The sequence below is a fragment of the Epinephelus fuscoguttatus genome, linkage group LG1 (assembly GCF_011397635.1).
Source record: "Epinephelus fuscoguttatus linkage group LG1, E.fuscoguttatus.final_Chr_v1".
Classification (NCBI taxonomy): domain Eukaryota; kingdom Metazoa; phylum Chordata; class Actinopteri; order Perciformes; family Serranidae; genus Epinephelus; species Epinephelus fuscoguttatus.
Genome location: NC_064752.1, coordinates 41,253,827 through 41,268,189, shown reverse-complemented (window position 1 = coordinate 41,268,189; position 14,363 = coordinate 41,253,827). Strand labels below are relative to the sequence as shown.

At 42.1% G+C, this 14,363-nt stretch overlaps 1 protein-coding gene across 1 annotated transcript in view; it reads left to right on the top strand.

The window, feature by feature from the left end:
- cntn4 (contactin 4) overlaps positions 1-14,363 on the top strand; it is a 214,013-nt gene that overhangs the window by 169,480 nt on the left and 30,170 nt on the right. The window contains exon 12 of the mRNA XM_049573046.1: positions 12,636-12,763. Coding sequence (XP_049429003.1) covers positions 12,636-12,763 — 128 coding nt within the window. The remainder of the gene's footprint in view (positions 1-12,635; positions 12,764-14,363) is intronic.

The following is a 14,363-nucleotide window of genomic DNA, read 5'->3' as shown; positions in this document are numbered from 1 at the left end:
TTCCGGGCATTTTTAATGTGATCAGGCTGAGCACCGTCTCACTGGCATATTTAAAGCACAGGTGTTTTTTTGTTTTGTTATCTTACCAGCACTCTATTTCTCCATCCCACCAGCTATTGTCTTTCTCACAAAAGTGCACAACTGACCAAACCTGTCCTGTAGCATTTTAGATACTTCAACTGTTAAACCCATAAGCATCCAATGCATCTGATATTCAACATTGATTGCTCTCTCCGCCATAAGACCCGTTTGAGCCCAGGGGATGAGGGGAGTAACATATAAAATGTCTACCGGGTATTTTTGGAAGATGGAGAGAGGAGAGCAGGTCAACATTAATTTAATGATTTATTTACAAAAACAGAATATAATGCAAACGTAAAGCGAGCTGCTCCAAATGAGTAGCCGGACCGCCTATAACACACAAGCAAAGTTTTGGCCGACAAAACAGCAACTGCAAAACAACACCCTCCCTTCCACACCAGAGGAGTAGCCACCGGTTGTTCAACGCGAAAATGCTTCTACCTGACAACACACGCCACCCACAGCTCTGATGTCACGGTCCATTGAACCCGGTCACAGCCAGTCCTTCTGCTTTTATGGTTCCCCCAAGTGGCTCCAAGTGTGCTCAACCACTAGTAATGAGGGAGAGGCGGGACCTGGAGAAAAAAAAAGGGAAGAGGAGACAAAGAAAAAACAACACAAGCCAGCGGCAGTAACAATCAGTAATCAGATGAAAGAGAAAATTATGGTACTGCAGTCATTTATTTGGTTCCACTTTTGGACCTCTGTATTGTTGCCTGCAGCTTCTGGTCTACATAGCTAAAAATACAAATAATAATAATAATACATTTTATTTTCAAAGCACTTTTCTTAACCCAAAGCACAAGATAAAAACAAAACAAGTGGTGGTTAGTTGGTGGAAATGAACCGTTATAGTTATCACATCAAGGCTAAATTTAAATAAAATTTTCTGCCTTTGACTCTTGGCCACACTAATTACTTATCCCCTGCCCCTGCGTACTTTTATAAGTGCATTTATTTTCTTACTTTTATATTTCCAGCTTGCTCATGTCATATCTGAAAATATATTTGTAGGTAAATTTTGGCAAACCACTTTGAGCATTTGAATCAAAATATATAACATGAGGTAATCCTTTCAAAGAGCAGTGGGCAAACTCCCAAAGTCTTAATAAAATAACATTGGAAGGGAACTTGTGAAGGACCACACAAGAGGGGACCACCTCTCCTAAGCTGCTCGGCGCCTTGTAAGCTAACCTGCCCAGTCATTGACATTCATATGTGAACATCCTGGTTGGGCATCTTCTTCATCCCCCTCACTTTGAACTTCCTCTCGTTTGATCAAGGAGTTATAAGATTTATGAGTGTCTACGCGAAAAGGCTTTTTCTGGGGGATTTTTCCAGAGTCAGCCATCGTAATGCAGATGGTGTCCTCTGCTTGTTTTTTTTTTCAAATCAAATTGGGAATTTAAATAGTGAGGCTTGTTTTTCCCAACAAAACGGAATAAAAGATAAAAGAAGATAATAGATCGTTTTGGGAATTCTAATACCTTTTGTGGGATACACTACATGACAAGACCTCATTGCCCGAGCTCCAGCAAATTTATTTTTTAATTTTTGGATAGAAACTGGTCTTTACAAGACCCTCTTTGCTTCTCCAGATGACCTCCTTCTGTCTTTTTGTAGGACGTCATTGTCAAGGCAGAGGGTTTTCATGGGCAAGATTCTCGTATTTTCCCTTGTTCCTCACTGTGTCTACTCAGCACCTCATTCCTGTATGCCAAGACCTTTAACAGGGAAATGGGAATAACAGAAATAGAAATGGGGAGAAATTCAAAGAGAGATCCCCCTCAATGGATAGCTGGGGGGGTTTAAACTGTCTTGGAAATTACCTCAATAATATGTTGTTTAGCCAGTCACACAGCTGTCACTAATCTAAATAGACAGAAGGATAAAGAGTCATACAGATAGTTATCAGAGTTACAGTTGTGTGTGTGAATTTTTAAACAGTATATTTACAATCATTACATACAACCTGCTATCATTCTCCAAATGACATTTACTATGAGCGAACGGTAGCAAGCTTGCACACGCATTCAGTCTTTAGCTGCTCTTATTTAATTATGTGTCTGTTGTCAGACAGCTGAATAAGCATTAAACAGTGGTTTGATTGTGGCTAAAGACAAACCATAACTCCTGTACTGTTGTTTTAAGTACCTGGTTAAATTATGTTGCTCTTCTTTACATTCATTACAAACAAGTCATTTTTTTTATCAATGTATTTGTTTGACAAAAATGACAGGGGAAAAAAAGATGGTAAAATGATTTTCCTCTTCCTATTTAAATTCATCCAGTAAAAAGGGGTCAGTTGCGTTATGCTCTAGCTACGAAATATATTATATAAAAAGATAAAGACTGAAATTATTTTAAATAACTGTATTTAAACAGTCTTAAAGGCTAGAAATAACTGGCAGTATATTAAGATAATACTGCATACATACATAGATCAAATCATTGGAACCTATAAATGTAGGAAACAACTAAAACTAACACTTTTCTAAAGCATAATAAACAGCAGTCAAAAAATAAACATTTCTCTTGTATATATATAGAGGTATCACATGTCTGCTCAAGGTCCTCGACTTTTACCTTTTGTACTGGAACTCCTTGACAATTTCCTACAGCCTTTTGTTCTCTTCTTGGAAAAGTGGCTTTCTTCAGCAGACAGCATCCTTCTTTTGGTCTTGGCAGAGGTTGAAAAGCATTGTTTACTGGGCCTACTTTTGCAGCAATATACCGTGAAACCATATACCATGGAATAAAATTGATGTTTACTTTACCGTGTACATTTGCACATCTACAAAATGGAAAAAAAGAAATATAGCCTGATGAAGAATCTCAAGTGCACATCTACTTTCCTTCTCAACTGCCTCAGACTTTTAAGACAATTTACCATTACCATCCATTTACCCAAAAAAAATGGTTTGAAGTGTCAGTTACATAAAGTGTCTGTTTAACCAAAAAAAATGTTTATACTCCTTATTTCCTTGTAACATAATAACTCTGAAACTGTGATATTTTCTGAGACAGTTATCATAGTATGAAAATCTCATACCCCTGAACCCTAGCTGGGCCCTGTTGTCTTTACATAAGTCCTCAATTTAAAGGTAGTGTCAGTTGTTTTTATGCATGGTATTTCATTAAATATCTTAACGCTGCTCAATTTTGTAGGACTAGTTGTGGGTCTCCCTGAAGTTGCACACCTTAGGCATGCTTCCTAGACTCAGTAGGAATCAAAGGAGCGATGGCATCTTCTGGGTTATCAAGTGGGAGCCCTCTCTCTTCAGTGTCATAGGCCCACAAAACCTCCAGAGGGTAAAGTAGTGATTCCTGGTATTCCGGGCTCAAGCCTAGATGCCATCTGTCTACTTGGGGGCGCGAGTGGAGTCCTTTCTCTTCATCCAGAGCCACCAACTGCCTTTTTCAGCAGCTTTGGAGAAGTCTTTGACCACCTGCCAGTGGGCCTTGCCTCAAACTCCGATCTAGCCTTGACCAGTAGCTACAAAAAACTTTCCCTGCATTGAACCCTGCTGCAGAAAAAAGAGAAACGAAATTAAATGTAGTAAAATAGGTGTACAGAAACTATACAGATACTTTCTATGTATCTCTAAAATTCTTATCTCTGATGCCAAGAGGAAAACTGTGCTGTTTGCTATCATTTACTGTGTGACCGAGGCTCAGACATCACAGTATTTCTGACACAAGATCTTTTCAATTATAAATAGGTCACAAATCCAAAAGATGTTTCCTTTTTCTTTTCTGGCCATCCAAGATGCCCTGACTCCATTTATCTGAGAGAAATCAGAGTCACTTTCCAGTTTTTTTATTTATTTGTTTTATTCAAAATCAAACAACTAGAGGAGGAAGGGTCATAGCTCAGCTGCTCATTCATCCACAGAGAGGAGATGAGATGAAGCACTGAAGTGTAGTAACGCGGCAGAGAGGAGAAGACAGTGTAGGTGGTACAGAGCGCCAAGGTTCTGGACGCCCCCACTTTCCTTGCTGCCTTGTCAGAGAAACCCCAACATTGAACCCTTCATAGCTGAGGTGCATGGTTGCAGTGTTGTTATGCCGGTGTGGATGTTCATGTTGGTACTGTGAAAAAGGCTTTGATTAAAACAAATTACTTTCCTCTAAGAGCCTCCTTCATACCTCCCCGGTTTCACATGATGTCTCACTGAATTTGGCTCAGAAGACCATTTTTCTATGATTTTTTATGCCTGCCCAGTGTCAAGCACATAAACATACCTGCCAACTTTGCCCCACCTTCACTAAAGGAGAAAGTAGGCGAGGGGCTCACACTAGTGTTAACAGTCTGACCAGTGGCATCAGAGTGCTGTGTTCATTCATTAACGCCATGCTCCGCATGATGTTGTCAAAAAGTCAGGAGACAGTCAGCTGCTGCATCTCCGTTCAGTCAAGGGTGATGTGTTCACCGTTCACGCTTGGAACTTTCCATATCGGCCTCCCATGGGCCAGCCTTCCATTTTTGGAAGACCTAGTAACTGCAAAGGCTGAGACAGGATATCACTTCTTTTTAGGTACCACCCTAAAGCTGGACAGGGCAGCACGGTGGTGTGGTGGTTAGCACTCTCGCCTCACAGCAAGAGGGTTGCATGTTCTCCCCGTGTCAGCGTGGGTTCTCTCCGGGCACTCCGGCTTCCTCCCACAGTCCAAAGACATGCAGATTGGGGACTAGGTTAATTGATAACTCTAAATTGTCCGTAGGTGTGAATGTGAGCGTGAATGGTTGTTTGTCTCTATGTGTCAGCCCTGCAATAGTCTGGCGACCTGTCCAGGGTGTACCCTGCCTCTTGCCCAATGTCAGCTGGGATAGGCTCCAGCCCCCCCGCGACCCTCAAGAGGATGAAGCGGTTAGACGATGAATGAATGAATGAAAGCTGGACAACACATGTCTATTTCACCCTCACCAATCTCTATACAGGACAAAAGGGGAATTAAAGGCACTGTGTCCAGTCATGAAAGCTGGGAAAGTTGGAAGTGATGTGCCGGTGAAGATTCTTAGTCATCCAGGTCATGGTAATCATAAGTGCTATATCGTAGGCAACTGGACTTGCTTGAGTTTCTTGAAGACATTTTGCCTCTCATCCAAGAAGCTTCTTCAGTTCTAGAGGACTAGTGCAGATTTGCAGGCTTTAAACTCTTTGTTCTAGTTTGAAAAAAGTCATCTACATCAAACTGGAACCACCATCATTAAAGAGAGGAGGTGGCCTACGACACCATTTATCACCCACTTACAATTCAGTCTTGGGAACCCTTCCCAGATGACCTAACATCCATTCTCACCTGGACCCATCTAACCCCAATGACACACAAGAGGGCCGGGTGGGTCAACGACTCACATGTGACTTTAAGGACTCTGACACGCTGTATCTCTGTAAGGGTTCACACCCACACAGAGTTTAAAGCCTGTGACTCCACACCAGCCCTTCAGAACTGAAGAAGCATCTTGGATGAGAGGCAAAAAAACATCTTCAGGAAACTCGAGCAAGTCCAGTTGCCTACAATATAGCACATATGACTGGCAGTATTGTGTTCACGGGCCTCACCACCAGCTCATCCGTTCCACGTCAGCCCCCCCAGTGGGCCAGCATTTTGTTTATTGAGGGTCTGGTGGTGGAGAGGGCTGAGATGGGACACTGCAGCCTTAGCTGCTGCTCTGTGGCTGGTTGCACGTCCTGTCTTGCAGTTTTACAAGACTGGACGTCTTGTAAAACTGCAACCGTCTGCCGCAACTGCACGTTCAGAGAGGGAATGAAAAGGATGCTAGGACTGGGCTATTTTTTCCATTTCTGCTTTCTTCCCCATCCATGGGCATCAAGGGGGTTAATCTATTCTCCCAGCAGAGGACAGCTTACCTCTCAGCAGAGATCTAGGACAGGTTATAGAAACGGGCTGTCGTCCCAATTCATGACAGAAAGATGGGGTTTTACTCTGCGGACTTCCTGGTTCCCAAGACGGAAAGTTTAGGCCCATTTCAGGGTTTAAGTTAGCCTGTGACATGGCATTTATTTGATGGGCTCTACCCACTGTACCCATACAGTGCATTAGAGGGCAGAGCCTGTGTGAGATAGAAGAAAGGTTATGAAATATATGTATTAGCATAGGTGGAGCTCTCTACCCAGGGGCCCTGTCGCTTCTGTGTCGCTTTCTGAAAAGGGTGTACGATAGCATGCAGGGGTGTGTGCTGCCTTATATGCTCTGGGCTGCGCACGTATTCAGGTAGGTACATCCTAATTGGGCGATTTTGTTTATGCAAATTTAAGTGGTCATGCTTGATATATCTATTGTTTTTTGCAAGGGGATAGCTTTAGCTGACTCTGTCTTAGCTTTTAAATCATGTTGGGCATAGCTTTACATTTCAAAGCACCTCAGAGCTAATCATCTCCTATCATAGAGTCATGTTGTAGTACTCTGATCATTTGCAACAGCTAATGATCCATGTGACAAGGTAAGAGCCATTGGTACAGGTCTGAGTACAACAAAAATCAATATCAGTTATACCTTTATTGGAGAATTGTCAAAAGAAAATGCCCAAGTGTCCCTGTTCCTCCAGCAAGAACCAATGGCTTTGTTGACTGAAAGAACAACAACAAAAATCATCAAGGGTGTACCTGCTTTGTGGTGTAAGATGGAGAAGCCATCACGCAGGTGGCTGTGGCTCAGGAGGTAGAGCGGTCCTCCACTAATTAGAAGGTCTTTGGTTCAATCCCTGGCCCCGGCAGGCTACATCTTGAAGTGTCCTGGGACATGACACTGAACTCCAAATTGCTCTGAAATGTGCGCGTGAATAGTTGTCCCTCCTGATGAGCAGGTGCATGGTAGCCTCTGCCACCAATGTATGAATGTGTGTGTTAATGGGTAAATGCTTGCTTGTGTTGTAAAGGGCTTTGAGTGGTTGCTAATTTGAAGCAGTCCTTTTATTTAGATGCTGTAGAGTTACATGTAATGTCAGTTTTGCTTCCAGAACACTGGCATGGTATCTAAAATCCCTCACTGGGGCAGCATTTTGTTGCCATTGTTTGTTTCAGTGCAAAAAGCAAAGCAGGGGTGATGGCGGATCTTCTTTACGTCAGTATTGCTTAATTGACTGTTGACTTTGATGTTGACAACTTCTCAAGAAAGGATATTGGGGGCATGTTCCTTTAGTCATGATGCTGCATAAAGCAGACATCTGAGAAGTTGTACCGCAGTTGCATGGCGCTCGGCAGGTTGTAGCGTCCTGGGTCTACGCTGCACAGCTGGGCTTGATTTATGCCACTGACAAGGCCGTTTCTCTCCAGCACAGCACACTGTGGGGAACCTTAGGAGAGACAGCCTTTCAATTTATCTCAGACAGCCCCTCCCCCCTATACACTTCAGGGTTTTTAAAGCAGTCAAGAGCATAGATCAACACCTGAAGTTAGGTCCCACCCCTTGTCCCGGCTCAGAGGATATGGTGACCTCGCCTCTTTCTCCACACACCCGCCTCTCGCCTCCAGCACTGTTAGCAACGCTGACGTTTTGATACAATTATGATTAGAAACATCACCTGCAGGTAGGTCGATGATGGTCAATGTGGGTCGGAAATAGTAACACAGACACACCTCACCTTATCTGTGAGCTTACCGTGGCAGGCAAACACAATATCAAACACATCCCCTCCAGTACTTTTTTCACACTTACTTTTTCCATTTACTTGTCTGGTATTTGGAAGTGGATGGCTGCTTCAGTGGTGAGTTGAGCAAGCTGTGTGTGCACTGAGGCAATAGTCTTTGTGTATAGAAGGCCTTAGCTGAGACTAATTATTTGGTGGAATCACAGCAAGCTTGCGACGATCTCTCTTCCTGTGGTCTCATGGCTGAGTAATCCCACTGATAGAATCTTAACCCCTATTTTCACAAGCCTGTTTTATTTACCCTGTTAATTAAGTAGAGATGCATACAGGCCTCCACCCTGCAGTCATGCTACCAATCAGCCATGGCATCTCAGAGTCACTAAGTATTCATGAGCGGTCCTGTTTGAAACTCTCAAATCAGAATCTAATCTGTGATTAGGCATATTGTTTGTATGTTGAATTTTTATGAGTGCACTCTTATTCTTCGACGGCACCAGCCAGTTAATGTGTTTATGTAGAAAGCAAGCTAACATGATTTCACTATTTGAACATGAGGCTCCAGCTGCTGAAACTCGCTCTACATTCCCGGCCCACACTTAGTTCAAAGCTCTTTACGCACAATTTTCTTGCATTTTTTGTGACTCATTATTTGGATTGTGACAGTTTCCTCTCACAATGTAGAATTTATCAAACAGATCAAAGACAAAATATGTCTGAATGAAACATCAAAAACAAGGCTTTCAAGTGCCTTTTTGATTGTGAGGAAGCTTACAAAAAGCCAACGTCTGCATCTGTTAACAGCATCTCAAAGAGAATGTAAGGAAATAACAAAAAAACAGGCTTTTTTGGACCGGGCTCTTTTCTGCGATTTCCACTTCACAGTGCCCGTGATAGCTGCTCTGTGACTGATGTTATTTGTCTCTTTCATCTTGTCACAGAGCAGGGAGGATCAACACTGCACAGCCCCTGTCCTCAGAGGCTTGATCTCACCCAAAATACACAGCTGTGTTTTTCGGGATTACACGAGTGCATTTGGCCATCTCGCCTTGTTCGAAAATAATCGCCGCCTTTTAGGAGAATTATTGCTGTGTCCATTAAACCTGTGTGAGGCAGGGATGAAAGGAGTGGCACTTGTGTTCATCTCACCTTTGAATTATTGATACCTGTCCCTTCGCCGGCTTCTCTCGGGATGGAGGTGGGAAATGTCTCCTCGCGTAATGGGCACATTGCGCGGACATGTTGTCAGGGCCACAGCAGGGACGAGGGAAGGCAGGAGCAAAACTGAAATGTGTTAATAGGCCGACATCTCTTATTCACTACTGCTGTGCCCGGGTTTTACTGTATGTGACCTCATCTGCTCTTCCATTAGCTGCAGACTGAAATCAGGAACACTTATGCAGAAAGACGGTGTCTCCCCACTCATAATATAATGCCTCAAATACAAGGTAGGAAATGCAGTGAATGGCTAAGAACAGTCTCAGCTCCTCGGGACGGCTGCTGAGGATTTCACTCTCTATAAGAGCAATTGTGCTCACATGCAGCACCACTTGTTCGGTCTCCTCTTACAAGATGCATGGTGCTCAAGACACATGATAGCTGTTTTGTCCCCGAGGATAAGGGGATTGAGGATATACAGAGCACAAAACACAAATGCAGGTATTTAGTTATGTTGAGGTATTGCTGTGAGCCTGCGCTGGTTGACTTGAATTGGGTCAGAGCTTGTTCTAGTTGCAATAATGTGTTTTCCCTTTTGTTTTCACTCTCACTGATTACAGACAGGCCACTAGTTAAATGTCCAGTGTGTAGGATTTAGGGGGATATGTTGGCAGAAATTGAATAAGTATGTTTTCTTTAGTGTATAATCACCTGAAACTAAGAATCATTGTGTTTTTGTTACCTTAGACTGAACCATAGGGAGCGGGTTCTCGTCCACTGTGTATGCCGTGTTGCACTGCCATGTTTCTGCAATAACTTAGAAAGACAAACCAAACACTAGCTCTAGATAGGGCCAGTCAGCTGCTGTTTTAGCAGCTCCTCTGCGATGAGCCGAACATCTTCAGAAAAACACAGATTTTTTTAAACACGAAATTGCTTTATTCAGTGTTTTTTACCAGTAAAAACCTCCTGCACGTCTGGATCTTAAGTTATCAGAGAAAAAAGATGTGCACGCAATAGCAGGTGTTGCCCTAGCAACCTGTCTAAAATGAGCTGAACAGCATCCCAGAAACGCTACGGGAAACAATTTTATTTAGTGTTTTTTTACTGGTTTAAATCACCAGGTCTGTTTCTTTTGGAGAGTAGGAGACCTCTGTGGATAATTCGGCTCCTGATAAAAACCACCTTTACAAAGAATGATGAAGGAATTCTAACCAGGAGTTCACGCTTGACACACACAGGAGAAGTTTCATCTGGTTGCAATCTGTAATCCTCACTGCTACTAAATCCTAAATCCTACACACAGCCCTTTTAATTGATAATGAATGTATATGTGGTAAGAACTCACTGTATTACAGAGCCGTTACCTTTAGATAACGTGTCATCAAGACAAAGTTTGCTATAGACACAGAGCGCCAGCAATGCAGTGTAATTAATGTATAGTAGCTGTTTTAATTGTGCTTACTCTGCTCAGGGTTACAGCCAGTTGAAGGACTGTGGCACCATTTAATGGGCCATTTTCTTCAAATTTATCAGGCTCCAGGTTTGATGTCATTAGCTGTGGGCCATCCCACACAGCGATATGCCCCTCATGTAACTGATGGTCATTGTTGGCTACTTTGCATTCAGCACTTTTCTCTCTCCGCCTGATATAAACCAAGAAGTCTGCACTCAGCAGCACCATGTGGTTTTAGAAGTAGATTCTCTTACACTAACTGTCTCTGCATTTTCTTATCACATCAACAGCTTGAAAAAGACCCTATGTAGACACTAAAAGGGGGTGGGAGAGGTAACACTATGTCACACAGTATCAACCGCATTTCACAAGTACATCTAGTTAAATGCATCACTGGTGCAAACAAGGAAAACACCTTGCTCACATAACAGTGAAAGCTGATGAACTGTTTTCAGTGCCATGTGTCATTTAGATTTCTACCATGGCTATTAAACTCCCCTGCTTCAGCTCCGACTGCACCGTCAATTATCTTTAACTGTCAGACGGTTGTTTCCAATCAATCAAAAGCAGTGGAGGAATACATTAGAGCTAATTTGAGGGACTGACATCAGTCTAGAAAGCTAGAGTGCTGTTACACCGGGTCTGTTACCTTGGCCGTGGTACACTGTTAATACAGTCATGTAAGTATTTGAATACAGTAGGGACAAACTGTTTTAACTGGTGCTTTACAGTTAGAGCATTGTGAGGTTAAAGGAATGGCCAATAATCTGTCAGATAGATTAATGTAAATACTACTGTCTAGAAAAGTGATCATAAAAATATGACACTGTTTTTGTAAGGAAAAAAAAAAGGCTTGTCATGTGACTGTGCAGATCAACCATCGACTTTCACCCAGGAGGCTGGTATTCACTTCAGCCAAACCCTGTTCTTTTTTCCTAAAGCCAACCACATGCACGTGTAAGCTTTATTGTCATTATATACAAACAGGAGAGCCAGGAGCAGCTGCACACAAGAGCGCAGCCATCTTTGGTTTGTACCAACTCCTGAGAAAAATATTTGCTCCACCTCAGCGTGCATGGCTTAAAGGCCGTCAGTTTTGGATCATGAACGGGGTTGAACGCGCAAATGATGGGACAGTTTTGTGGTATTGTTGTCAGTAAAGACTGACAGGAAAACTTACGAGCATCACTCTTTGAGTGAGCTCCCTTGTCCTTATATTGAGGGGGATTCAGTGGTGAGGAGATCTCCAGTAGGTGTTTTGGAAAGGGTAACATTTGCCTGTACACTTACATGCCTTGCAATGAGGGGAGACTCTAGAAAATAGCTAACAAGCAAGTGTTTGGGGTTGTTTTTGTATTCTAGTGTGGATGGAGATATTTTGTGAAGTCAAGGCTGTGTACACAGATTATTTTAAAAAGAGGGGGAAAATATCTGTTCAAAAAATATATCATATATTAAAAATATATGTGTAGGCAGAGCCTGAAGCTGAAGGGGACTGCAGAGTCCAGTGACAATTCTCTGTGGGTTAGTCATTTCAAGTGACCCCTTCACAATACACACAGTCATTTGATCCATTGTGAAGAGGAAAAATATTGACTGTAGCACTTGTCAGTGTGTTCCTGCATATTTGTAAACTCATCCACATGTCAGTGTCTGTGTATGAAAAAAACGTGATTAAATAACATCACCTCTCCGTCTGCATTCCTGACTTTGCTTGAATCTCTAAAACCCTCGTCGCCATCTCACAGTGAATGAATCCGTTCACTGTGACTCCTTTGACTCATAGGTGAACAGAGCAATTTACAGGCCACACATCATTCCCCCCGTCACAATCAGGCTGACGCCGTTTCATATTTACAGTTCGCAGATTCAGCAGAGCTTTGCACATAATTAAAATTCAGCGTGCTTTGATGAGCTGGTCCACCCTTGATTTCCCACAGTACCTTGCTTTCAAGGGCACAATTTCCATTTTTGCTTGTTATTTGGAAAATGTCAAGTTTTGTTAAGGCCTTTTGACCTTTTTTTAAGCACTTGTGGCCACTGTATAAAGGGCATGGAGCCACTGTTGTCCTAGATATCTTAAAGTCATGTGCTGAATTAATCACCCCTGAAAATACAATCCTATTTCTCATCGTTGTCATCTGCAAAGAAGCAGAACTTAATTAGAGACACTAAGAAATGTTCTTTGCTGTGTTAGTCACTTGTCTTTGCTGCTTTGTCAACCCTTTGTCACAGTTGAAATTCTACAATATGTGCATTGCAGCATTTTTACAAAAGTACAAGCTGATGCTGCAGCAATAATTTAAGTTTTCTGTTTTTTAACTACAGGGTCACCATCTTGGACAACGGTAATCTTCGGGTATGGAATGCAACCAAATCTGATGCAGGTCTCTACACTTGTGTGGCAAGAAACCAGTTCGGCATAGCAAGCAGCACAGGAAGCGTCACAGTTAAAGGTATTTCCTGTTCCCTCTTTAAATTTCATCACTGTCTCTTTTGCAGTTCAGCCAGCAGGGACCCTGACCAATAAAGTACTGGACACCTTTTTCAAATGCATGTTTTTCACTCTGACAGCATGTAGAGTTGCTTGATGTTTCATTCTGCTCCCAGAAAAAAACTTACCTGAAGTATTCGATTTTATAAATAAAACATGACCAACACAGAGAAGGACACTGATTTTTGAAGCCTCCAACCACCTCGTACTCTTCATCTTTTGATAAGTCATAAGGAGCAGGGCTTTATCTCTGTTCTGTCATCACCAGAGAGACAGACACACCTCGGTTGCCGTGTCTGTTTGCAGAGGTGTTGAAAACATTCAGCTCACTGCCTCAGTGCCTCCACTGTCAGAGGATATGCTGTGTGAAAATTGCCGTGTTGTGAGATTATCTGGGCTGGGGATTGTGTTTTTGCTGTGCTGCTGTGACTTATTATACTTCATAACAGAGCAAGTGACCATTTTACCATCACTAAGTGTATTATTTCAAATGTTATTTTACGTAGCTGACCTTGCAATATCAGATCACTTCGGGGGGGTTTTGTGATTTGTTGTCCATTATTCCCTCAGTCCACACAAGATCAGCAACTGTTGAAAACATGGTGCATCAGTGAGAATACAGGTGCACTGTTCATGGAAGCTATCTCTGCATTGTCTGCCCTCACTTTCCCCTCTGTAAATGAGCTTCTACACTATTTCAATTGCAAAATTGAGAATGCCATCAGTGTCACTGCACCTGCTAGTCTTAAATCATTATCTGGCAAACAAAATGCACCATGGAGAAATTATGAATCAATAATGATCTTAAAAAGGAAATGTGAAAAAGCTGAGCACAAATGACGCCAAACAAAACTTCAAATTCACGTTAATTCATCTGAAGTGAAACTCAACATTTGCAATTTAGAACTGAGAAGCATTAGGCAATCCTTCTTCTCTAGCATCATCAGCAACAGTATCAATAATGCCCATACTCATTTTAGTACCACTGACAGGCTGACTAATCCACCCATGCCAATTGCATCTGAACTGTTTTCCACTGAGAAATACAAGTCTGCTGACCTCTTTAGTAATAAAAGTAAAGGTGCTAGAGAGCCTTGATTCATCTGTGATTACCAGCTACAGACCAATATGAAACCTGTTCTTTCTTATTAATGAGAAAAGTTCTCTTGTATCAATCAAGTAACTTTTTAATCTTAAGTGGTTACTTTGATAAATTTGCTTTTGACAAATTTGAATTTACAATACTACTGGGCAGACTGGAGAACTGGGCTGGGCTCTCAGGAACAGTGCTGAAGTAGTTCAAGTCATATGTTAAGGCAACATGTTCTAGCATCCATCTCTCACTGTCATCGACTTGGTCGGTGACCTAGTGCTTCAAAATATGATGTTCTAGGTACACCTTTATCAGTTTCCACCTGTTACATGCTACAGTTTCCTTTCAAAATAAACTGCTGTATTTATAGAAAATGCATGTTTTGGCAACAATTTTAGTAAGCGGCATACTACTTAGCTAGGTTGTTTGTTATGTCACTTCACTTGAATCCCAAATTTTCACTTGAACA